Source organism: Lissotriton helveticus, chromosome 7 (genome assembly GCF_964261635.1).
Source record: "Lissotriton helveticus chromosome 7, aLisHel1.1, whole genome shotgun sequence".
Taxonomy (NCBI): Eukaryota; Metazoa; Chordata; class Amphibia; order Caudata; family Salamandridae; genus Lissotriton; species Lissotriton helveticus.
Genome location: NC_136068.1, coordinates 1,355,108,680 through 1,355,135,542, shown reverse-complemented (window position 1 = coordinate 1,355,135,542; position 26,863 = coordinate 1,355,108,680). Strand labels below are relative to the sequence as shown.

The 26,863-nt window shown below is 46.0% G+C and overlaps 1 protein-coding gene across 6 annotated transcripts in view; it reads left to right on the top strand.

Annotated features, from left to right (window-relative positions):
• Window positions 1–26,863, top strand: part of MYH10 (myosin heavy chain 10) — a 1,407,286-nt gene that overhangs the window by 739,603 nt on the left and 640,820 nt on the right. For all 6 annotated transcript variants that reach the window (XM_078654665.1, XM_078654664.1, XM_078654663.1 and 3 more), the window contains one exon: window positions 16,541–16,662. In XM_078654665.1, the coding sequence (XP_078510791.1) occupies window positions 16,541–16,662 (122 nt within the window). The remainder of the gene's footprint in view (window positions 1–16,540; window positions 16,663–26,863) is intronic.

Sequence of the window (26,863 nt, the reverse complement as noted above, 5' to 3'; positions counted from 1 at the left end):
GGTATTCAAACCGGGCAGAAAGAAGTTTAAGTAAATTGCTTCTATTCAAGATGTCATCCTTCCCACAGGAAGCATATTTGGGATGAAATATGAGGGTTGCCTCCAAAACCTCTGCTTCCTGATGGTCTGAATCTTGCACAGTGGGAGCAGGAAGGGTATCTCAGATTGCCTTACTTGACCAGGTACCATCGTCCCTGTTTATTACCAGGGAATCCCCGGTCCTTACCTGCTGGCCAGTATACTGGGCGTTTTTATGCGGTAGGATAGGATCTGTTATGTGAAGCCAGCCTTGTCCCAAGTCCGTCGGACCAGCCATTCCCGGGTCTTGTAGCTTTAACAGAAGTATTGGTTCCTGATGTTGCTAGCAGTGTAAGACAGGGAAATGCGTATGATGTATTGTTTGTGTTATTTATGTTGTTTGTGCACACCGCCAGTTGTAACACTTTGTTCGCCATAAGTTGGCAGGGTATGCTCAGACGGGAGTCCCTTGCTCACTTTGCCACTGGATTCAAGCAAGCTGGGCTGAAGACGGCTGAAATGCCAGAAACCGGTCCTCGGAAGCTTGTTTCCGGTCCAGGGAATGCATGGCTTGGCAGTTCGGGCTGGACTGTTCCCATGAGGCACAGGGTCAGACTGATTTGCACATGGCCATGTCTGAACTGGGGTGGCAGAGTGGGCTAAAGAACGGTGATGGATTAAACCCAGATCTGTTGACTGGGTGTGAGTGTTTGATTGGTTCAGATGCTCCGTCCATCACCACCCCCTTTTGTACCACTTTGTTCCCCTTTTAGAGCCTTAGTTTTCCACACCGGAAATCAGTGTTCTTCGTTGCTCCATGCTTCTATCATGGAAAGTTGCAAAAAGAAACTGATGTCCGTGTACTGGGGGGGTGCCTATAGAGGCCCGAGCTCGTCACTTTTGACGCTGACAGTGCCACCAACACCACGTGGAGCCGGACAACACTACCTACCAGCATGCAGGGGTACTGCTTACAAAACATGTCTAGATTCAGTGATAATTCTAAGGTAAGGAATCTGCAGCTAGATAGTCTTCACAAGATAAGGCATTACAGAAGGTAAGTTGTTCTTTAATACCTCTTGCACAGATTCCTTTACATCAGTTTGTTCGAAGATTTCTCTTACTGATGATCTTGATACCTTTTAAGCTCTATCCATGTCTTTATCAGATGTTACTCTTTAGATTCGGACTTTAGGTTGACCATCTTCATCGGTTAGGCTGCTTTGCCCAATCTTTTTGATTGACCTTTCATGATCTTATTCTGAAAAGACCTTCAAATTGTTTTCTACTGTATCTTATTAGGAATGAGCTAGCACTAATGTTTACTGTGAAGATCCGATAGTGAAGAAGTTAGTAATTGCCTTAAAGGTAGTACACACACAACCCTTCTACACAACACCCATAACTACCCCCACCTTTACCAACCACACTTTTCGAGAAGAAGCCTTTCTCTCATTAAAAATTCTGCATGTGTAAATGTATCTTAGGTTTGACTATAGCTGAAGATCACATAATGGTGAACTAAGTTTACAAGAAAGTCGATTATTTTCTTTTCTCTTTTTATTAATGCTTTTTCATCCAACCTGGCATGAGGCTGTTGTTTGGAACGCGGCTCCTGTCCATGATGAACTCCAGTATTCATCACAGTTGACAGTTATGGGACCTAATGACCTGGCAGACCCCATTAGGCATGCAGTCAGGGGATACTGTGCCTAAGCCATGGAGTTTGAGTTCATTTGCCTTTGATCTTCTGGGGCATGTCCTACTAATGATCTGAAACATCTTCCCGTACTTGGTGCACAGGGTAACAAGGGCAAACAGTCAGACTTCTTAGCGAGGTAGTGTGGGGAAGCCAGAGGATGGAGCTAAAAAATCAATCTGTGGACCCAATAAAGTGAATGTCCAGCCCAGTTCTCATCGTTCCAATAAAGAGTCCTTTAATCACACAGTGGTAATTATATTACACGCTACTAGTAATACAACAATGTCATTGTTTCTGGACGTAATATTGGCAGGTTCCCCCTGTGCCCAGGCTCTCGATACAGTTCAGTGTGGCCCCACTGTGTCTCTAGTGGTCAACAGCAATAGATGGCATCTAGCACACGTGCAGTTCAGTCACCCAAAATACAATTGTGTGCTCAGTCACAAGTCTCTTCCTTCACAGGTAAATCAGTTCTCTCTAGTAACTTTCAAGATGCTTGGCACTTGTGTGGTGCAACCAAACACTCCAAGAAGCTACAGCCAGGCCAAGGACATCTAAAATGGATCCCGCTCACCTCCATTACTCTGACTCACTCACACTCACAATGCATCTGCCACATAGGCTGCAGACACATAACATGCTTAACATGTGGTTGGGATCTTAGCGCAAAGGACTGGGCAGGCGCATAGAAGCAGAGAGTTATGAAGCAGGCCAGTATGCCTCCACTCCAGTGACTCAGATTTAATAGGTCTGATCGTACTACTGATTTTAAAACACGTTATGCTTCTGTAACCACCCTATATGTTAAGGCCAATGACAGAAATTATCGGCCTGTAATGAGTGCACATTTGTGTGGCCCTTCAGTTCAAAGAGGAAGCCCAGAACCTCTCCTCTCATAGTCAGGTTCACAGAGGCGTAGCTAGAGCTTGTGGCGCCCGGGGCTATCCCTCAGATTGCCGCCCCTGGGGAGGGGGCTGGTGAAAAAGGACCGAGAGACATGTAGTATTGCCGCTAATAGTTACTTCGATCATGCAAGTTACATGCACATACATGACACGGTCCAAGGCTACACAGTTAATTACACCGATGACCGGCAGTACAAAGGAGAACACACAGACTGCCACCATACTAACACTTACGTTTGTGACATTTAATTGCAGCTCTCTCCAGCACCTGCACCGCCACATATGCAGTGCAATTCTTAAATCAAATATTGTAGCGTGAAGAACAAACAGATGACTTAACGTTCACTATAAGACAACACATCTTTGCTAACATGGATTGTATGACTTGGATGCATTTCTCAGAATATGTATCTACAAATTGCAAAATGCTCTGACGTCGTCCTGAACATTTCTTTGTAAATATGTATGTTTATTATTTGGACTCATTTCTCACATTTTTTTGTAAAAAATTAACTGTACAGTACTTTAATGTCATCTGCGTGTGGTATAACATTTTAAATAAAGAAATAAAAACATAGAAATTACCAGCATTCGCAGGGTTCTATACTTTATGGAATGTTCTCCGACACCCCACTGTACAACCGGCGGCCATGTCTACGTTTCTGCAGTTGCAGGGCAATGCCTGCAATGTTCAGCTCATGGTTTGTGCACGTGGAGGGGCGCAGCTGGCACCGGAAGTACAGGTAATAACAGCAGGCCGGACATAACATAGCTGCCAAGGTTTCAGATTGCTAAGCGTGACATTTTATAATGTTAGCATAATTATGAGTAACATTTCAACAACTATGAGTGACACTTTTTTTGCAACGAAGACGAGGGAAACATAGGGGCAAGGCAGGATGCTAGGAATGAAGCAAATGTTAGCAGCCATAGCAAGTTACCAACATCAGGCACACTTACTTCAGTTCACACATCATGCAAACATTGTACATCAGTCCCAACCTCTTTCCTGCAATGCTTTCTTTGACAGATCAATTTACTAATGGTAAATGAGTAAATGTGCAGTTTAATTTGGCGTAAAAGTCATAACTTTCTAACAGAAATAAGAAAGTAGAAATATTTGTAGTACTTGCCAAGATGTGAGGTTTTTAACAAACCTACACAAAGGCTCTGAAAAAATCTCTTTACATCTTCACGCATGCCTGCATGGATCAGTATCACACATCACTGCCTGGCACATTCCTGCTTGAAACACAGCAGCAGGCCGCTGAAGACGATCATAATGATCACGCTATTAATTTAAAAGAGAATGTTATTGAGCAGAGAGATATGATTAGGAACTCACTATTCAGTAACGGGCCGCCTCAAGGTCTCAGTGACTCCCGCGGAAAACACAGCAGTCTGGCATGCTTCTGGGGCTCAGCGAGGGGGTTAAAACGCTGTAGTGAGATCTGCTGCCATGGGGGGCGTTCAGAGTTTGCCATAAGCTGGGGGGGAGGATGGTCTTAGTGCAGCAGCATCGCTATTTCCTGGTTTGGTAATGCATCGGAGGGTTATTTATATTTTAATGTTCTTTTGCTAGGGCCAGCCCTACATGCTGTAGAAAGACTGCCTGACTTTGGAGTGACGTGACCCGGTCGCGACCACACCACCATGCGTGCAACATGCCGCGCTTGCCGCCTCCAAAACAGTGCCGCCTGGGGCGGTCCGCCCCCCCCTAGCTACGCTGCAGCAGGTTCACTCCTATGCATCTGCAACCGCACTAGATTTGCATAATTCCAGGGCCAAAAATATAAGAGTCAGGATACCAGATACACACAGTTGGGCCGTCGGGTCAGAGGGAGCATGCTTGTTTACCATGCAGTGGACCTTCTTGCCACAATAGTGCCTTTTAAATACCTGTAGGGGGTCCATTTAAAACTTTATTTAGTATATATGACCATTCTCAAAGAGGCATTCAACTTAAGCCTTTAAATAAATATATTCTGCATATGGTACCAAGAAATGGCAGCGCTGCCTAATTTATTTAGGTGATTGTGTTTATATTCTCTTTTATCGAGGTTTGTTTAGCAGCTGCTATAGAAAACAGTAAATATCTTCAATAGAGATCAGTATTTTTTTATCAGCGATCAACTTTTCACTATTCCTGTCATAAGAACTTTCTTTTAGCAGCTTAATGGAGTGTACCTAACTCCACATTCTCTCTAGTGTGGGAATTAAATCTAGTCCTTTACATAGTGATAGCTCTTTCCTATGAACCTATGGAGACCTCCAAAGGATATCCATTCAGGACCTATGTGCCATGATTACTCAGCTGGATTCCATGGGAACTCTTTCAGAACTCTCACCTTTTTTCCCATCCTAGGATGAATTTAGATCTTTATATACATCAGATGATTTCTCTTCCATCCTTCTCCATAATCCATCATCTTGAGCTGAGTGGTCCTTGAGCATGGTTGGATACAAAAAATAGAGATATTTTCTGTTTCTATAATGTATTTACATGTGCTACCGGATGGCCAACAGACCCATTCTGTCTCTATCTTGGCCAGTAACTGCTGTCTTGTTTACCTATCCAGTGAATAGGCTTCTTTGTAAAATCTTTTTCTGTAATAGTTTTGTTTTTCTTTCTCTTGTTACGTTATTATATTTTCCTTGGTATTCCGATTTTCACTGGATTTCACAACAATCTAATTCAAGTCAGTTTCCTATTCTATTCACTTTTCAAGAAAATGATTTACGATTATTTCACACCGGGACTTCACCAATGCATTATATGTCAGTGTTTGTCCCATAGTGATATGTCATTCGCTTCCATTCTCTTTGACTTTCTGACACCCTTTTCCCCACATACCTTTCCTTGTCCTCTCTTCAGTGGTTCCTTGTACAGTCTCTTCTCTCTTTTTTCCTGTTTGGGTGTCGAACCGTTGCCCACATGTTATCATTAACTTTAGCAGTCTTTTCGTGTTTTTTTATCGGGTGCCCACTAGTTGCCTTCATTCTTTATGGAGATCCCTTTTCATGCCTCTGTTTTTCATCTATGATGTGTTCACCAGCTTGATGTCTGCTGCTGCCACATACTTTTTGAGCAGGCATAAAACTGTTGCAGTGCAGGTATCAAAATGTTTGGCACTGTGGACTAAATGGAAGGGAAGCTGCATTCCCAAGAACATTACAGAGCAGCCCATGAGAAAGAAGACTGTTAATCCTTGGTAATCATTTTTTCTCAGTCATGGGTATCTGTACAAAATTTGTTAAAATCTTCCACCTCCTCTTATGAAATCAATACCTTGCTGAAAAGTTAAGTTAGGCTATCTGTCACTGCATTGTGGGAATCTTGAGCTGCCTTAAGTGACAGTTTGCTCTGTATATAATATACCAAAGTGAGGTATAGTGAGCACAGAGTCCAGTGGATCCCCAAAGGTAGGCAAAGGTAAAGTTAGATGGCACCTCACTCTCTATTTGTGGAAGTGTGGTCGAGCAGTAATGCAGTTTTGAAAGGCAGTGTTAAGCATTTGTTCCACACACTCAGTCAGCAAATGAATTCACACACTCAAAGACTGAACTTCAGACCAATTGTTTTTGTATGAAAATATTCTATCTGAAAGAGACACGTTAGTGATAGATTCCTTACCTTAGAATATCCCCAGGCGTCGGGCTAGATCTGGAAACGTTTTTCTGCTTAGCAGTACCTCTGCGCGCCAGTAGGTGGCGTCCTGTGGCTCCGCGTCCGTCACTAGCGTCGTAGGCACCTAGATGACGTCACAGAGAGTACTTAGGCACCACCCGTGCGCGCTGACGTCAGTTCTTTCTTTTTCCGCGCCAAAAGCGCAGCTCCGGATTGAGCACGTACCTCAGTCGCTTTTTGACCACTTTTTTGAGGCTTTTTGTATCCCTCTCTCGTAGGGATGCCCGGCTTTAAGTCTTGTGGGTTGTGCCACCGTAATATGTCGGTGGCGGACTCCCATGACATCTGCCTCTACTGCCTGGAGAATTACCATGACTCCCGGGATTGTCGGGACTGCCGGGCTATGGCCCGAAGGCTTTGCAGGAGCGGCGCCGGAAGTTGCTGGAGGTCCGGCACTCCTCTCACCGCCGCTCCGGGTAGAGAAGCCGCTAGCGGGACCGGGGACGTCGCTCCTCGGACTCTAGGTCTTCACCTTCGGAATCCAGTAAGCGACACTGTACTGCGTTTGCCATTTTACATGTGCTAAATTACATGTTGACCTCGATTTCAGGCAATGCTCTGATCTTCCATTTTTTTGCATCGCACTTCCATTTTGTGCTGCCTTGCCCTGTGGTTACACTTCAGCAGTAACATAAACATGTTTTTCACGTAAACCAGTACAAGCTGGTGCGAGGCATCTCGTGAGGTTATGTTGTACCTTCAGCTTGTTTTTTTGCATTCAATGCTTATCTCTAGGACAGAGGGAGGATGCGCCGTGCAAAGCTCCAAGGCCGGAGATAGGGAAAGGAATGTCTTTTGCCTCTGCACAACCAATCAGAGTCTGGCCAGGTCTGTGCGGGTGGATCTGATGCAGAGATGGGGCCAGCACCTGTGAATGAATGAGCAAGAGCGCCTGCTAGAGGCTTCTCGAACATGAAACTATAAAAAGCGGTGGCTGTGGGGTGGAGCTCAGGAACTCAGTTTTGGAGTGGACGCACTTGCGGGACAACTTTGGTGCCCGGAGAGATTACTTCCTGTGCCCTGGTCTCTACAGGGTTCCCAACTTGGTGTTTTCAGTGCTTGGCCAGGGATGTTAAAGTCTCCGGTTTGGACGCATCTGGTGAGGTGCTTTGTACATTAACTGTTTATATACCTGTATTCACAGTTTCATATTTATATATATTGAGGTGTATTCATTGTTTATTGCCTTTCACTTGGGGCCTAAGAATTTACTAGCTTTAGTGACTTATTGCCTTTGCCTACAATATTAATAAAGCTCATTTTTACCTCCAGAGGAGTGTTGGAGTTTCTGTGTGAGTAAGTGGTGTGTGTAAGTTCAGATTATGCAAGTGGGCGAAGCAATACAGACGCCATAAGAAGTCGACGAAGCGTGTTCGCTCTCCGATGTCCCCCCGTCGCTCTTCGGAGGCAGACGTGGGGGACAGGGCCCCCACCCTTGCATCTCCTCTGGAGCCTGGGAATCCCGCCGCCTACCCGCTATACCCGGGTCCGTCTGTGACTCCCGAACAGCTGCAAGAGTATCTTGCTGCCATGGACCGCCTGTTTAGGCCTCGGGCTCCCGCCTGCGGACCCCGCGGTCCCGTGTCCAGATCCTGTTGGCCCGGCGGCACCGCCTCTGGCACCAGCCCCGGAGCCACTGGATTCAGCACCCTCGGCTCCGACCCCGGCGCCACAAGGTGCAGCACCGTTGGCTCCGGCGCTGCCCTTGACTCCGGCCCCAGCGCCGCCACAGGCGCCGCACTGGGTGCTGTTTATCCCACACCTGCCCCGGTTCCCGGAGCATTTTGTTCCGGGCTGGGATCCCCGTTGGGATGCGGCTCTGGTGCGGCCCCGTCTGGCGCAGCTGCCGGTTCCAATGGGTCCCTCTCCCCGGCTCCGGCTCTGCCGCCGCTACCGGCTCCTTCTACCCCAGAGCCAGACTGGGATGGCTCCGAGGACCCCATTGCGCGGCAGTGTGAATCCGAGCAGGATTGGGTGGATGACCTGCATGATGCGGGTGACCTTGATGTGTCTTCGGACCCTGAGTTTGCCTCCCCTCCGCCTACTATGGAGGAGGGCGCTATCTACACCATGGTGCTGCGTCGAGGTGCGGGGGCCCTCCACCTCGACCTCCCTACGGTGACCCTTAAGACCAACCTCCTTATGGAGGTGCTCCAGATGGCGGCTATGTCGTCAGAGCCGCTGCTCCCTTTCAATGAGGCCCTTACCGAGGTCCTCCTGGGTACTTAGTTGCGGCCGGCCTCGGGGGCACCGGTGGATAAGAACGTCGCTAGGCGTCATCGTCCCGCGCCTGGCGATCCCGCCTTTTTGACCACTCACCCCACGCCTGAGAGCCTGGTCATTCAGGCCTCAACATAGCAGAGTGACTTTCCCTCGGCACCGCCGGATAAGGACTCTAAGCGGCTGGACCAATATGGCAAGAGGTTGTTCTCAGCCAGTTTGAGGTTGAGATTGGTTAATACCACCTACTTGTTGGGCCTTTACTCCCACGCAGTGTGGGATTCAGTGGCAGAGGTTCTGCCTCAGTGCTCCGAGGAGGTTCAGGCTGTCCTTTACCAAAATATTGCGGAGGGCAAGGATGTGGCGAAATTTGCCATCAAGTTTAGTTTGGACACCGCTGATTCGTTGGGCAGGGCAATTTCCACGACGGTGGTGTTCCGGCACCACGCCTGGTTGCGTTCCACTGGGTTCTCACCCGATGTCCAGAGCTCGCTCATAGACATGCCCTTTGATTGCTCCAGTCTCTTTCGCGACAAGGCGGACAGTGCCCTGGAGCGCTTTAAAGACTCGCGCTCCACGGCCAATCCTTGGGTCTTTTCATGAAGGCCCCTGCCACGTTTGGTTTTTGTTCCTTTCGTGGTCAGGGTAAGAATGCCCAAGCACGCTCCTCCGCTAAGCCTGTGCAGAACCAGCCCCAGCGTGGCCTCAGCCATGGCTTCCGGAGGGGCGGGTCTGGTAACCAGCGAGCGGGTCAGTCCACCTCCACCCCGCTGCTTCTGCCTCTAAGCCTTCCTAATCCGAGCTTCAGGGAGCACCCCACACCGGTGGGCGGCAGAGTACGTCACCACCTCTGGCACGACATTACCTCGGAAAAGTGGGTGCTGCAGATAATCTGTCACAGTTACCCACTTCCCTTTCTTTCCTCCCCACCGGCCATGCCTCCTCGTTACCACCGCTTGTCGGGGGATCATTTGACTCTTCTCCATCAGGAAGTCACAGGCCTCTTGGCCAAGGGGGCCATCGAGTGCGTTCCCAGTCATGGGGAAGTAGGGAGTGGTTGTTATTCCTACTATTTCCTGGTCCCCAAGAAGGAAAAGGGGGGCCTACGCCCCATTTTGGACCTCTGGGACGTAAATCACTTCCTCCAGAAGGAGAAGTTCAAGATGCTAACTCTGGCTCAGGTCCTGGCAGCCCTGGTCCCTGGAGACTGGATGGTGGCGCTCGACTTGCAGGACGTTTATTTCCACGTCCCTGTCCTGCCGCCCAACGGCGCTACCTGCCATTCACGGGATGCCAGGAGCATTTTCAGTTTGCCTTGCTCCCCTTCTGCCTTACCAGGGCCCTTCGGGTGTTCACGAAGGTGATGGCGGTGGTCGCAGCTCATCTGTGCAGGTCAGGGCTGTCGGTCTTCCCCTACCTCGACGACTGGCTGTTGAAGGCGGGCTCGCCTCAGGCAGTCGTCACCCACCTCCTGACTACGGGACCACCTGCACTCGCTGGGGTACTCCATCAATGTGCGGAAGTCACACCTGAGTCCCTCTCAGAAACTCCCCTTCATCGGAGCGATTCTGGATTCGACTCTTTCGAGTTCTCCTCCCGAGCAGGTAGTCTGGGATGTTCAGGCTATGATTCCGCTCTTTCTGCCTCTATCCCTTGTTTCTGTCAGGCTGACACTCCGGCTTCTGGGCCTGATGATCTCCTGCATCCTGCTAGTGTCGCATGCCAGGTGGCATATGCGGGCCCTGCAGTGGGACCTGAAGTTTCAGTGGGCACAGCATCAGGGCAACCTGTCGGATCACGTCCAGATCTCGGAGGGCGCTGCACAACAGTTGCAGTGGTGGCTCACGAATCGCTATTGGGTCAGAGGCAGATCCCTCTCCCTTCCCCAACCGGCGCACACTGTGGTGACGGATTCGTCCCTCCTTGGATGGAGAGGCCACATGGGAGAGGTGGAGACCAGAGGCCTCTGGTCTCCGGCGGAGTCCCGGCTCCATATCCACCTTCTGGAGCTGCAGGTGATCCGGCTTGCACTGAAGGCATTCCTTCTCTCTGTCCGGGGTAGTGTGGTGCAGGTGTTCACGGACAACACCACCGCCATGTGGTATTGCAACAAACAGGGCGGGTGGGGTCCTGGGCCCTATGTCAGGAGGCTCTGCGCCTCTGGACATGGCTGGATCATCAAGGCATTTCCTTGGTGGTTCAATACCTGGCATGTTCTTTGAACGCCAGAGCGAATGAACTCAGCCGCCGGTGCATGATGGATCACGAATTTCCACGTCCCTGTCCTGCCGCCCACTGGCGCTACCTGCCATTCACGGGATGCCAGGAGCATTTTCAGTTTGTCTTGCTCCCCTTCTGCCTTACCAGTGCCCTTCGGGTGTTCACGAAGGTGATGGCGGTGGTCGCAGCTCATCTGTGCAGGTCAGGGCTGTCGGTCTTCCCCTACCTCGACGGCTGGCTGTTGAAGGCGGGCTCGCCTCAGGCAGTCGTCACCCACCTCCAGACTACGGGACCTCCTGCACTCGCTGGGGTACTCCATCAATGTGCGGAAGTCACACCTGAGTCCCTCTCAGAAGCTCCCCTTCATCGGAGCGGTTCTGGATTCGACTCTTTCGAGTTCTCCTCCCGAGCAGGTAGTCCGGGATGTTCAGGCTATGATTCCGCTCTTTCTGCCTCTATCCCTTGTTTCTGTCAGGATGACACTCCGGCTTCTGGGCCTGATGATCTCCTGCATCCTGCTAGTGTCGCATGCCAGGTGGCATATGCGGGACCTGCAGTGGGACCTGAAGTTTCAGTGGGCACAGCATCAGGGCAACCTGTCGGATCACGTCCAGATCTCGGAGGGCGCTGCACAACAGTTGCAGTGGTGGCTCACGAATCGCTATTGGGTCAGAGGCAGATCCCTCTCCCTTCCCCAACCGGCGCACACTGTGGTGACGGATTAGTCCCTCCTGGGATGGGGAGGCCACATGGGAGAGGTGGAGACCAGAGGCCTCTGGTCTCCGGCGGAGTCCCGGCTCCATATCCACCTTCTGGAGCTGCAGGTGATCCGGCTTGCACTGAAGGCATTCCTTCTCTCTGTCCGGGGTAGTGTGGTGCAGGTGTTCACGGACAACACCACCGCCATGTGGTATTGCAACAAACAGGGCGGGTGGGGTCCTGGGCCCTATGTCAGGAGGCTCTGCGCCTCTGGACATGGCTGGAGCATCAAGGCATTTCCTTGGTGGTTCAATACCTGGCATGTTCTTTGAACGCCAGAGCGGATGAACTCAGCCGCCGGTGCATGATGGATCACGAATGGCGTCTGAACTCGGACGTGGCGCAAGGTCTCTTTCTGCAGTGAGGAGAGACTTGGTTAGATCCATTCGCCACCGAAGAGAACGCGCAATGTCATCAGTTCTGCGCGTTGGAATTTCCAAGGCAGCACTCACTCGGCGACGCTTTTCGTCGCGAGTGGAGCTGCGGTCTATTGTACGCCTTTCGGTCTATACCACTTCTGCCCAGAGTGCTGAAGAAGATCAGGCGCGACCGGGCCCAAGTCATTCTTGCAGCTCCAGACTGGGCTCGAAGAGTATGGTATCCCGAGCTACTCAGTATGAGCATCGATCTCCCAATCCGTCTGCCTCTTCGGGAGGATCTTCTGTCGCAGCAGCAGGGGACAGTCCTCCACCCGAACCTCTCCAGTCTCCACCTCCAGGGGTGGAGATTGAGCAGCGACAGTTGACACCTTTCGATCTTCCTCCCGAAGTCTGTGATGTCATTTTGTTTGGCAGCCAGGTGTCCCTCCACCAAAACGGTATATGCCTGCAGGTGGAACAGATTTGTGGCATGGTGCACAGCTAAGACTGTGGATCCCCTTTCTGCCCCGCTTTCTGAGATTCTTCTGTTCCTTCTGTCGTTGGCCCAGCAGGGCTCTGCTCTGGGCACTATTAAAGGTTTTCTTTTGGCTATCTCTGCCTTTCTACGGCTTCCAGATCCGCATCTCTTTTTAAGTCCCCGTTTCCTTAAAGGCATTACGCATACGTTTCCTCCAGTACCCTTCATAATGCCTCAGTGGGACTTGAATCTTGACTTTTCTGATGTGCGCTCCCTTTGAGCCCCTTCATAACAGTCCCTTACGTCTTCTTACTCTCAAGACGGTTTTCCTGGTAGCTATCACTTCTGCCAGAAGAGTGAGTGAGCTCCAGGCTCTTTCTTCTGTACCTCCTTTCCTTTCTTTTCATCCGGACAAGGTGGTTCTAAGGACTCGTCCTTTTTTCTTGCCAAAGGTTGTCATGCCCTTCCACATCGGGCAGACCATCACTTTACCCACCTTCTTTCTGCCTCCGCACCCTTCACGGGAAGAGGAGAGGCTCCACCGTCTGGGTTCAAAGCGTGCGCTAGCATTCTATCTGCAGCGTACACAGCAGTTCCGGGTGGATGATCAGCTCTTTGATGGCTACGTGGGCTCCAAGAAAGGTAGGGCGGTGCACAAACGGACCATCTCCCGGTGGGTCGTTCTGTGCATCAAAGCATGTTACTCCCTGGCCAAGAAGGAGCCTCCTGTAGGGCTGCATGCCCATTCGACCAGGACAACTACAGCCACTACTGCCTTGGGACGCAGTGTCCCCTTGCAGAATATTTGTCAGGCAGCAACGTGGGCCTCGCTGCACACGTTTACTTAGCACTACTGCTTTGACAGTTAGGTCCGGAGAGACGGCTTCTTTGGCCGTTCTGTCCTCCGTGACTTTTTGGTGTAATCTTGTTCGCAGACCCACCACCAGGGTTGATATTGCTGGGGTATCTATTCTAAGGTAAGGAATCTATCACCAATGTGTCTCTTTCAGATGCACAAGTTACTACTTGTGTAACTATATATCTGTAAGAGACATTAGTTGGTGATAGATTCCTTACCGCCCCACCCATCCTCCCCGTTCTGCGAACTGATTACTAGGGTTGAGGTCATCTCATTTTTAGGGCCCTAGTTTATGCACCATTGGTCAGTCTCTTGCATGGCCCTGCGTTTTGGCGCGAAATAGTTGTGTACAGAACTGACGTCAGCGCGCATGGGTGGCGCCTAAGTACTCTCCGTGACATCTCGGCGCCTACGACGCCAGTGATGGAAGCGGGGCCGCAGGACACCACCTACTGGCGCGCAGAGGTACTGCTAAGCAGAAAAACTTTTCCGGATCCAGTCTGATGCCTGGGGATATTCTAAGGTAAGGAATCTATCACTAACTGAGATCTTTTACAGATATATTGTTACACAAGTAGTAACTTGTGCTTTAGGTATTTTATTTTCTAAAACCAAGCAAGGCTGGCACAGGTAAGTGATAAGTACTTTGCAGATAATATACAGTTGTAATACAGTTTGGATTTGTAATTATATATGCACTTTGTTTTGACTTAGTGTGTTTTCAGAGAAATGCAATACTTTGTAAATACAGTACATATATTTGAATGGGCTTTTCATTAAAATTACAGGTAAGTTACTTTTGAGATTACTTTTCCTTCTCAGAGTAGTATACCTGGATACTACTTTGGGACATTTCCTGTAAACAGGTAAGTAAAATCGCTTTTGTTAGTTAGTGCAATTTTAAATAATTTCTTTAGGTTTTCAAACTCCACACTTTTCACAGAAAAACAGTCCATTTTATCCTATGGAGGAAAATAGTGTTTTCAGTTTAAAGGTAAGTATTTGGTAGTGAAAGTTGAGGTTCTGGGGGTGGACTCAGGGGTCCCCCAGGGTCAAGGATGCACTTTTGTTACACCCTTAGCGGCACTAGGGTGGCCGGGTTCAGAGTGCTGAGTGCATGTTATCCAATGAGGGATAAGGGGCCTCCGGTTGGTGGCTGCTGACTAGCAAGCCATTTGGTTGTGGGAGCAAAGCTCCTGGACTTTACCACAGGGCAAATGGGGAAACAAAGTAGCATGAAAGGTGCACCCTCAGCGGCACTGAGGCGGCCAGGTGCAGGGTGCTGTTTCGACGTCGGGCCTCCTGTTTTTAATGGGGAACCTCCGGTTTGCAAAGGCACTGCAGGCTTGGGGACGAAGGTCTTTTGGGTGCGACCACCATTTTGAGAGGTTGCAGATTACCAAATCCGGTGTTCGCATGAGACAAAGTCTTTGTGGTTAAAGCCAGGCAGGTCCTCCGGGGTTTTCAAGGTTGCTGGCTGCTGGCCACACCGGGATTTCACAAGAGCTGGTTCCAGGTGGAAACAGGCCGGTAGGGCTGGGGCCAAGTCAGTGGGCGTCTTCCTTTGTTAGCTGCTGCATGGCTGTTCGGTCCTTCTTCTTCTTGAGTTTCTTCTTGTCTGAGGAAGCAAAGTTCAGGGGTGCCCCTAAATACTAGATTTAGGGGCATTCAAGGTTGGTTAAAAGTAGGACCAATGGGTCCCTTCCCTGGGGTGGGTACACCCCCTATTATGCCACCCTTCAGTGGGAGGGGGCATGAGCCTGTCCCTGGTTGGCTGAGTCCCCAATCTGCAAAATGGTGTAGACTGAGAGTTGTGCTTCATCTCGCCTCCCCCACCTAAGGGGAGGAGTTGGCAGAGGTGGGCCCAACTCTCTTCCTCACTTGTTTCTCCCGCTGGTTCTCCCACCTAATGTGGGGGTCAGAACCAGTAGGGACCAGTTGCTGAGAGCAGCAAGTGGCCTTGGGAAGCTCACAAATGCGGTAAGCCTTTGAAGCTTGCCCTTCATGAACCCTGCCCATCCTGGGGGAGGAGGCTTGGCACCTCTTCCCAGGATGTGCATTGTTTCAGACACCAGAGAGCAGCAGGCTCCCGACCCATGGGTCCAGACACATGCCTGGTGGAGGCAGCTCAATGCAGCCACTCAGCCTGGACACTAATGGTAGGTTAGGTTTCAGAGTCATCTCTAAGATGCCCTCTGTGTGCATTTTTCATTAAATCCCACACTGGCATCAGTGTGGGTTTAATGTGCTGAGAAGTTTGTTACCAAACTTCAGTTTTCAGTGTAGCCATTATGGTGCTGTAGAGTTGGTAATGACAAGCTCCCAGCACCGTATACTCCTAATGGCAGCACTGCACTTACAATGTCTAAGAATGGATTTAGACACTGTAGGGGTACCGGGCTCAGGCACCTGTACCCTCACCACTATTATAAGGCACCCAGCTAGAGGGGTGACTGACCTATGCCAGGGCAGTGGGTTGTAGGTATGGCACACATAGATGTGCCATGTCGACTCTTCACTGTGTTGTGCACCAAAACATTCAGCCTGCAAGGCAGTATGTGAGTGTAGTGATACAGGACCTCTAAGGGGGGCACAATAAGTGCTGCAGCCCTTAGAGACCTTCTCTGGTCACAGTGACCTGGGTACCTGTGGTACCATTTGCCAAGGGCTGACCTGGCAAATGGGTCCCTTCCCTGGGGTGGGTACACCCCCTATTATGCCACCCTCCAGGGAGACCTGAGGCCAGAGATGCCAATTGGGTTTAGGCTTCAATGCAGTTTTTATGAAAGGACATAGGCCCTTGGTACCTGATTATCAGGAGCCCAGGGCACACTCTGTCAAAGCATATCAGCAATTCAGCAACAAGTCGGGGCAACCATGCAGAAAGAGGGCACTTTATCACAACAGTGTCCTACTGTTTATTATGGTTAGGTGCCTGAGTGTACCCCGTTTCTATATGGAGTCTAAAAAACATAAAACCAGCCCACTTTTGCTTTTCATTTTTCCGCAGTACATTGGAAATTAAAAAGGCAGAAATGCATGTTTTTATGGCTCTGGAAATATACATTTCTTTGTTATGTGTTCCATGTCCCTGCAAAGAGGTTTAGATATTGAGTGCTCATTAGTGTAATGACCTAGGATGGCAAATAAGTAGCTTTTGCTTTCTGGGAAAGTTGAAGCTTTTAAAAGTTCAAAGTTAAATATAAAGTTAAATATAATACATTGAATGTGAATTGGTTGCCTTTATAACACAAATCAAATGTGGTACTAATTAAACTATTATTTAAATAGAAAATTAAAGAGAGCTTTTGACAGAATTCTCTATCTTACAGGCTGGAAAGCTGGATCCACACTTGGTTCTTGACCAGCTTCGTTGCAATGGAGTACTGGAAGGGATACGGATCTGCCGGCAGGGATTTCCTAATCGGATTGTGTTCCAAGAATTTAGACAGAGGTAACGTTTTTGCAGCAGTCTGTCACAGTAATGCCAGGGAAAGAAGATAAAAACTCTGCTGCTTTATCTTTATAGCACAGCAGATGGTGTCCACTCCAAAAGTACCCAATGGAAAACAGGCCATCAAAATTAGTGTAGTGGAGGTGTATTCTACCAGTATGTGGAGAAATCTCTACTTGTAAGGAGAAATACACTCATCCTCCATATGGTGGCATGCTTCTTCAGAGGATTCCTCCTCACACTGGTGAAGGTTTCCATCAGCATGGTTAACCCTGCAGAACAGAGAAGCACCTTTTTGGTGTTTTCTTTGGTAAACTTAAACTGTATGTGATGTGATGTGTGTTGAATGCTGGTAAGGAAACTGTTCACCCTATCTGTAATACAGAAATAAACAATGTCTTATACCTCATGTAGGACAAAATGTTTTAGTGTCCTCATTTGGTATGATTGAAAGGCGAAGGGGGATATTTCAACCATTGTTATTGGTCAATATGTTTGAAATTCATGCTCATTGGATTTCTGTGTGTGTGTGTGTGTGTGTGTGTGCAGTGTCACATTACCACTATTGGACGATGTATAACCTTGATAAAGTAGTGTTTAGTAATACCTTGGACAACTGTATGTGTGTGTTTTTTTGTTTTTTTTACTTCTACAGATTTGAAAATTGGGGTAACTAAGGGGCTCAACTAGGATCACAGGGTCAAGTAGTAGGCCTGAGTATTCATTTATTTCTGCACAGCACTAATTTGCACAGGCGATACACAAAGAGAATTTAAATGAGTTACTGAAGAAAGCCCAAAGTATCTCTAGGGAGGGCAGGTCGAGAGCTGAAACATTCCATATCTCTATTCTCAAGCCCTGTTTAGGCTACACTTACCTCATCCCTTGTCCATAGGCGGTTACCACTGAATTAATCAAGAAGTGCTACCCTGTTCTGCAGGATTGTTACTTGTGCTGTTAAGTCACCAGCATGGAGAGGTACCCTATGATGAAGCCTTCCACCTTATGGTGGGTTAGTTTATTTGTCCTTAGAAGAGGAGACTTCTAAATATATAGGTAGTGTACACTTATGCTGCACTCATTTTTGATAGACCCCTTTCCCATTGGGTGCGTGGATATATACTACAAGATGCATCCTTCTGTTTTAATGTCTTCCCCATACTCCAATGTGTATACAGCACAGCAGATGGTACCATGCCTCTCTCTCACTTATACAGTGCATTAGAAGCATGCATGTATTTTGGGTTTTTTGACTGATGAGAATTTCTAAAGGGGCCAACTGGAAAACCATGTCACAATAAATGTTGAAACCCTAACAGACGACATCAAAGAAAGAAAAATTCTAGAATCGCTTTTGTTGCCGATTGTAATAGACATAGGACAGGGTAATGAGAACTTCTTTTTCCCCTCTGCAGTACATTTATATTGTATATTAGCTAACATTGAAACTGTGGACTCTTTATCTCCTCAGGTGTGGGTTGGACGGAGGAGCAGTGAGAAATGTACATCTTTTTTAGCTCTTCCCCAAGTATTGGTCATGGTCCAACATTATATGTTTTGTGCTTCACAGATATATGAATAAATGTGCTTTAACATGAAGCATGTTATTTTTCTTTTCTTCCCCCGTTTTTGAACAGTAACAATCTGCCTGTTATGTAATTGTTTTCATTGTTTGTTTGATTTTTACTAGAAAAGGATTCTACCAACATCATATTATATACCATGCAATATCACCCAGCATTGAGTATACTACAGTCTAAAGTAATATGTACCATTCAGATGGATAGTTCTGACCGCAGAGTCCTCACCTTTAGAATATACTGAGGTACCACTGCTGTGAGAAAGTGCTATCTTTCTTGCCTTGGTATGCCCCCACTTTTTTCTGAACTGCTGATGTATTTTGACTGAGTGTGCCCTGGGTCCCTGCCAATCGGGTACCCAGGGCCTGTGTTCCTTCCCTACAAAGAAAAGCTATGCTGAAACAAAATACCCAATTGGCATCTCTGGCCCCTGTCAGCCCCTAGTAAATGGTACCCTTGGTACCCAGGGCATGGTGACCAGAGAAGACCCCTAAGGGTGTAAGGTAGTTCCTATATTCCCAATAGGCTCTGCGCAATGGAATAATATAAACAGCAGTGTAGACGTAGGACTGAGGTCGACTAGGTCTCTACTGACTATATTAGACTTAATTAGTTTTGCCAGCTAGCTCAGAGGTCACTAGAAACTTTCTCGAATGTTCAAGGAGTTAACTTTCCTGATTAGACAAGAAGGGATTAGTTTCTGACAACCATAAAACATGACAACTTTGCTCCCTCAGAATAAGAGTGTATCTTTAGAGTCGTGAGAAAACAATAGACAGCTATTTTACTCAGTCAATCGTGCATACTTAGTTTCACCAGAGTGCAGAGAAATAGAGAGACGGGCGTTTTCAATAAAAGGTGTTATTTATTGAGCAGTCTTCTTTCTCATGCAAGAGAAATGAATTGCCACAATTGCAATACTTATAGTAAAATAAAGTGCGTACAGTAAAAGGAGTATTATGAAATAATACTGTAAAAGCATTGATATGGTCTCTTAGCCATATGATACTTTAAAATGGATAAAATATATACATACATATATACATTGACTAACGTACTCAACTGGTGCTTCTAAGTACGCCTACCCCGGTGTACCTGACCTAAGCCTAATACGCGGGAAGGGGTAAGTAAGTAGCAGTTTAAGTTAAGTTGGTTTTTGCCAAGAATCTGAGTCAAGAATTCTCTTACGGGTTTAGTCAGCTCCGTACCTGGTAACAGAAAGCAGGAGGTCTGGTATCTCTCTCTCAGGACTCAATATCCCAGCAACCCGCGAGGGCGGTTGGAAACACCGGAGCTGGATTTCTCGGCAGGAGAAAAGACAGCGTCTCTCTCAGTGCGTCAAAAAGGGAGGGGTGGCGTCCGTGGGCTCTCGCATCAGCTGGGCTCTTGGGCAAGTAGATAGCCGCTCTGCTCCAAACCACCGTGTGTTTGCTTAAGGCAACGTTGGTATATTTATACCTGAAAGGTGCCGGGTTTGACGTAAGGTTGGACATAAGACGTCAATAAAGATGTCACTAAGAACTGGCCGTTCTTACAGTGCTCACAGGAGTTCTAGGACAAATCAAAACAAAAGCCATGGGGAATTCCCAGGTTGCTGGAGGTTTGGTTTGTTTAGAGAACTCATTGTACTCTCTAGGAGCCTGGGGAAGTAGTCTTGCTTAATTTGGACTGCATGGGCTACGACTAAATATGGATATGATTCTTATGCCTTTATAGGGATATTATTTATTATAACCATATAAGGGCATAATTCAGGAATATCTAATTAGGGTCCTAGATAGAAATACAACACCTACTCCACGATCTAATGTCCCTCATTACTTAAAACTAAGCAATAGTAAACATATAATGGTGCATGTGTTTTCCAACCCACCCCAAAATACATAATTCGCATTTGAAATGGTATATGGTAAATACATAAAAAATGAGTATTGCTACTGTACGCTTTTCAAGCAGTGGTATCATTCAGTTAAAAAAAGCATATATATATCAGCTCAATGATTTGCGAAAATTACACATGAAATGGCTTTGAATACAGAAGAGAAGGTCGAGACCATTCCATCACATAATAATACACAATGCTTTACATGTGCTAGAGGCTGAGGTAAAATATTGTCTCTAGAGTCCCTAAAAATAGAAGATCTGTTCTCTAAGAATAGTTCTACTTTAAGCAGAGTACATGTGCCTGAAAAAAGGTAAATATTTTGGAAGGGAAAAAAAATAATTTCGCTTTCAGGAGAAAAAAATAGTTCCAAATGTTTTTCAGTAGCTTTTGTTTATCAAAGCTGAAGGCCGAATTCAGAGTTCAAGGAACGCTGTGTGCTCGTTTGTTCTAGAAAGTTATTCTTTCTGTTCAGGGGAGAACATCATTTCAGACAGACTCGCAAAAAATTGGTCTACAGCATCAGGTGAAAGTTCGACCAAGTTTGAAAATGCCGCAACAGTGCAGTCGTGAGAATGATTGCTATTATCGATGTCAGGATCAGCAATGCTCACTGAAGGTTGTACCTGGGTGATGCTGCTCTCATCTCGTACTCCACTGCCACATACTCGTAGTGGTGAAGTCTCAACGAATGCCGTCATCAGAATTGGTAGCCGCTGGGGACAACACGATGCATGAGTCGTTACCGGACCTAGCAAGGTATCTGTATCCATTGGTACTGCTGATGGTAGTGTAAGACAGACGTCCAACACGCATTCTTCTCCGCATAGCATACATCGAAGCACAGGTAAGATGCAATCTTGCCAGATAGGTCTGAATGAAAGAAACCAGGTCATATTCAGATCTCTTAGCCGGGCTAATCTGAGGACTTTAGTTATGCGGTCCCGGTAGCGTATAGCTAGGATCGTTTCTTCCATCGTTGCTGGAGTCTTGTCTGCGACTTGGCTTGCCATATCGGAGCAGAAGAATCAAAAATAAAATTCCTGCTACGAGTCCCAAAAGTAGAGGTAGGCCACCAAAGACAGAATGGACAAAATTGGGGAAGATGCCCAGAACTGTTTCAAAGGGTGCTAACAGTCCCGAAAAAATTGTCTTAAATAAATGTGCGATGCCACTGGTATCTGACATATTTAGGATTTGGCTTAGTATTTCTACGAAATGCACAGGGCAATTTGTTGATAAAAGGCTATGTATCTCTGCCGTTGTCCTTGCAACTTGCAGATCATACGTTTCTCTGGACGAGGTCAAAGGTCAAAGGCACAGTCGTCTGTAAAAGAATAGACTTCATTCTGCTTAAAGTATCAATTCGAATAGAAGAGATATTCAAACGAGGCCATATTGCCGCCTCCATATCTGGATTGCTGTTTGGATACAATACTTGCATACAGCAAGTGACCATGGAACTAACGATGACGAGATAGGCTTTCCCTGGCACCATGCCACAACAGCTGTGGTCATTTATTAGAATATAGCTCCCGTTAGAGAGTTGTCTAAAGAATGGCTCTATCTGAGTGCCGTGCAGGTGACATGAAAGGTTATTTAAAGACCCTTTGCAGGCTCCATGCAAGTTAATGCCTTGACACAGGAGTGTACCGCTTAGTGATCTTTTACAATTTTTACCACTAAGAAATACATCCTTTTTCTTTTCACTGTAACATTTGTGTGTATAAGGTAAATTCCATGTTGACTTGATGTACCCTTTACCCAACCTTTCATACTGGCCTGCTGGTATATATTCTTGGCAGTATTTAAATTGGAAAGTTGTTATCGGAATTGTGATTATTCCGTGTATTATCCATTCAATGACAGGTCTTTCTGACATTGACAATGGTAATCTCTCAAGTTTTTCAATGCTCAGAATCATATAGTCTGCTCCTTTTTGTGCCAAACTGATTTGTTTATCAGTAAGGTTAAAGATAGAGAATAATGACGTTACGTTGATTAAACGCCATGGTACGTAGCCTGAACGCAGATTTTGCAACGTCCAGCCAAGCTGTACAATAGAACGTAATTGGGACTGACCATGTTGTAACATTTGTAAGTCCTGCTCTATTATATCAATAGCAGATGATACAATACTGTCCAGTGAATATATTCTGGAGGACAGAGTCGTTAACCCATTGTCCACAACAGAAAGTGATTTTTCCAAATTAATACAATCAATTTCTCGTATTTTTTCTGCTGTTTCAATTTGCATTACTTTTCAAGCTTCGTTGTACGCAGCGTATATACCGGCCGCTATGAAACGTTTTTGACGCTGTTTGCGGGTCCCAATATGAAATCACGCAAGTCAGCACCGTCTTTAAGTAAAGTCAAGTGTTGCTTATTTCAGCCAGTGTGGATTTCTGTAGCCATTCGAGGCATAGTTTCCCTACACTGTATGTTGTAACTATCCCTGGATGTTGTCTCTGGGAGTATCTTGGGTCTGGCCTGGTCATTTTGAACCCCTGTATTTTGTTCAGGAATCTATCTTGACAGTTATTTGTGTCTGTGGGCCAGATCAACCATTTTTTCAAATCAGGATGTGTTCTGTTTTGGTATAAAATATGGGATACGTCTATCTCCATATCAGTAGTGCTATTACTATCAGGTATGGGCTTTGGAATAGACGGTTTGTTTAAGTCCTTAATTTTGGCTAGGCCAAGACAGGTAGTCTGTTGAATGGTGTCATTCAAGAATATCAATTGTTCTGGGATCATGCAGGCTCTAAATAATGCTTCTAAACATAGGACCTTCCATTCTTTTGTTCCCCCAATCGTTTTTGTTTCAATGTTATTTTTCCAGAATTCAAAACCAATTGTAATCATTTTTTCATAAAATGTTTCAGTATAAATCAATGTAGTATTTGTCAACATTGTTTTCATTCCTGTCTTATTTAACATTTTAAAATAAAACGTTTCTGCATCACTTGTGTTAAACCCTGAGAAGTATGGGAATTTCTCATAGAATGTTTTTGAGCTGCTTTTGGGCGGATTTGCACAATGTTCCCATTGGTTGTAATTAAAAACATTTCTAGGCTGTGCAGATTTATGGAAATAGTGATGGCAAAAGTGATTATAACAGTACACTTCTTCATAATTTGATGAACCCTGTAAGTAATTGTGTTCTGTACATTTTGCTGACATTACTAAATCTGACATCATATTATTTATGTTTTCAAAGTCCCAATCATCAGAAAAAGTACTTGGTTTTACAAAGTCACTTAATGAAACCTTAAACTGGTGTGGATATTTCAAGAGCTCAATCGGGCCAAAAATGTCAAATTCAGTTCTGTCCCATGCTACCCCACCGGGTATTGGATTGGCTGTGACGTCCACTAATGATAGTTCTCTTTTCTCGATGTGAGATGACTTGTGAGGCTTTAGGACCAAGTTGATGTTCTGACTTGCTGTGTCCATTGTACTGTATTTTCCTTCAATGAATTTTCCCAAACAAAGAACCATGATGAGCCAAAGCAGGAGGAAAAGTACACCTAACACAATCCAAAATTCAATCCATGGAGAAATCAGATAGGTTTCTTTGAGTTGATGAAAGAGTTCTGTTACTTTATCTTTGAAAGTTTTTGTCGCTGGCGTTTCTTCAGGCTCGCTTGGATCTTCAGAAAAGGTATCGAAATTGATGAAGTAGCCAGATGCAGTTCTGTCAATTGTTGGAATTGCTTCCGAATTTTCATTTGCCTTTGGATTTTTCTTTGTTTCACTAGCATAGTCTGAGGCTACATCGTTGTAGACTGGTGTTTCTTGACGAACTGTTGCAATTTGGGTTTCAAGAGGCACAAGTTCCATGGCATTGTTGCATAGTCCTTTTTTATTCACTGCAGGTTTATCAAATGTGATTAGTCTCTCAGTTTGAACCTCTTGGATTGTAGCAAATTTTGGTACTCTGCTATTTCTTGGGAGTCCACTGGGCCTACTACATATTATTGGCCACATGATTGTGGTTTTACCAGGTCGATGGATACAACTCGGTTCTCCTTTTAACCAGCAAGGGGCGGTAGTACAACTGATCTTGTTCCGTTGACAGCTAAGACAGGTACTGCTTTTCTGTAAGAAGGCCCAAATTCCTTCTTCACCGCGATCTTCTCTTTGACCAGATCCCCAATCTTTGGAATCCAGACAGGTCTTGCTGGGACAGGTGGTTTTTCTTCAGTGGCTGTTGGCTGTTGCTTTAACTTTATGTTGCTCAGGCTTTTTCTTGTTTCATTTAATTCCTGTAAAACAGCCAAACGGTCTTTGATATCAAAGCATTTTTCTTCTACCACTGAAGTGTGACTATCAAGGTCCTGAATACACATTCTAGTACCGAACAATAGTTCGTACGGACTGAGACCTTTTAGAGAATTTCTTGGCAGATTATTAAGACTACGTTGGGCTCTTGTTAAATGTTGGACCCACCCAGCACCCGAACCTAATACCCTCGCCGTTATAGATTGCTTTATGTCCCGGTTTTTTCTTTCCACTACCGCATTTCCCTCAGGATGGAAGGGACAAGAGTACCGCAATGCAATGCCTATGCTGGCCATGGCCTCCTTGTAAGCCCTAGAGCTAAACGCAGGACCCTGGTCAGAATGTAGCATGCCAATTGCGTATGTGCTGATAAAGACTTGCAAATCTTTTATAACAGTTCTGGCGTCAGCCGAGCACGGGTGTCTACATTTTAAGTGAATCTAGTCTTAAACATAAATGGGACGCATTTTTGCGTATAGATAGCCTTATGCTTTCTAAAAGAAGGGTCCTGGCAATACTCCGGTCGGTTCGCCACTGCGATCTCTGTTGCAGTTTGGACATCCCATTGCAAATTTGTAGTTTTGCAGGCTCATCCCCGGCCACCAGTATTCTGATTGTAATTCTTTCAAAGATTCCTTGATCTCTCGGTGTCTTAGGCCCTCTCCCATGTGTGCTTCTTGAATCAAGAAGACTCTCCGTTTCGTGTTTGGAATTACTCTATCCCCCCTCCAGGGATTTGAGCAAAAGGAACGGAGTTTGCATCTATTATGTATGTATAATTGAGTGGATAGTTCACGGGTAATGCTGCACAGTCGCCTTGCAAAGACGTTTTTACCGCCAGCATTGTTTCCCCGTCTATGTATTTTTCTGAACGCTTTTTTGTGGCTACAGAAGCCATTTGAGCTGCTTCCGCTGTGGCTCTGTGAGCCAATGAATTCCCTACAACGTGAACGCCATCACGTTGATGACTCAGTGTATGTATCACGTGAGTCTTTTGTAGTTCTTTCTGCAAAAGAACTACCTGTTCCCAAAGCTTCTTACGCTTTATTGTGCCACCTGTGTCATCTTTTTAATCGTTTTGAATCCAGGTCTGCATGTCATTATTGTAAGACTTGACGCAGTAATGCGAATCGCACACTATTAGTGTGGGGAATTCGCGATCGGCATTTTCAAGCGCCATCTTTAAAGATCTTATTTCAGCTCGCTGAGTTGAACAGTTTCTGAGTGATTCAGTTTTGTTAATTAATGGTCTGAATTTACCAAAGCGCCAGCGACCTTTAACAATCGCGCACGCTGCGTTGTAGGATTTTTTCTCTACATCGTAGTGTTGTGCAAATTTGTCCATGTAGATTACACATATGTATTGTTCGAGAGGCAGAATTTCAATTGGCAGAGGATATTCTTCTTCGTATTCTAGATTTTCTAAACGCTATTAGAATCTTTTCAGTAGAACTGACTTTCATTTCAGCTTGTGTGTACAAGTGTGATTTGTAAGCTATTGGTGCCGTTTCTCCCTCATTAGAGGTCAGGTACGTGAATCCGCATCTTCCCGGGATGACTCTTATTACAAGGTTGCGTATGTTTTCGCGTGTTTGCAAGTTAGTTTTAGCTAACATGTCTGTTTGCAATGATCTTAAAATGTCTGTGTGTTTCTGAGTCCAATTGATTGGTTTGAAATCAGGTTTTATTAATTCATAGAGCGGTTTAACCCTCTCCGCATAATTTAGAATGTATGTTCTTCCGAAATTCAGGAAACCTAGTATTGATTGTAAGTTCTTCAGCGTTTTAGGTGCTTGGAGTACAGCGCACTTCTCTAAGAAGTTGTCTGCTAGGCTTTTGCCTTCCCTTGATAATTCATATCTTAAAAATAGGACAGTTAGATGGGCAATTCTTGACTTTTTAAAGTTGAATTTGTAACCCTCAGCTGCGAACCCAAGAATTATGGTGTTCACTCTTTTCAAGTGAGTATCCAGGTCATCATCTGTACGATAGATGTCATCGACATACGATAATGCTTCATCATCATATATTTGTAGTAACTCTGTTACCCTTGCTGAGAATAATCCTGGGCTATTCTTGAATCCCTGTGGGAGTCGACAGAATTTTTTTTGTGACCCCATAATTGAGAACACGGTCAAATACCTGCTCTCAGGTGCAATGTTTTGACAAAAGAATCCATTAGAGATGTCTAATGTAGTTTTGTATGTTTTTGCGCACGATGTTATTTATTAGTGCTGCACTGTGTGAGTTTTGTACTGCAAATGTTTTGCAACATGAGTTAAGGTGTCTGTAGTCCAATTCTAGACAATATGAATCGTCTGGCTTGGAGACAGGAAAGAAAGGATTGTTCATTTGTGAGGTTCATGTTTCAATCACCCCCTGGTATTCAAGTTGATCTAAGATCTCCCTGACTTGCTTTTTAGCTTCTTGTTTAATTGGGTACTGCCTTTGTG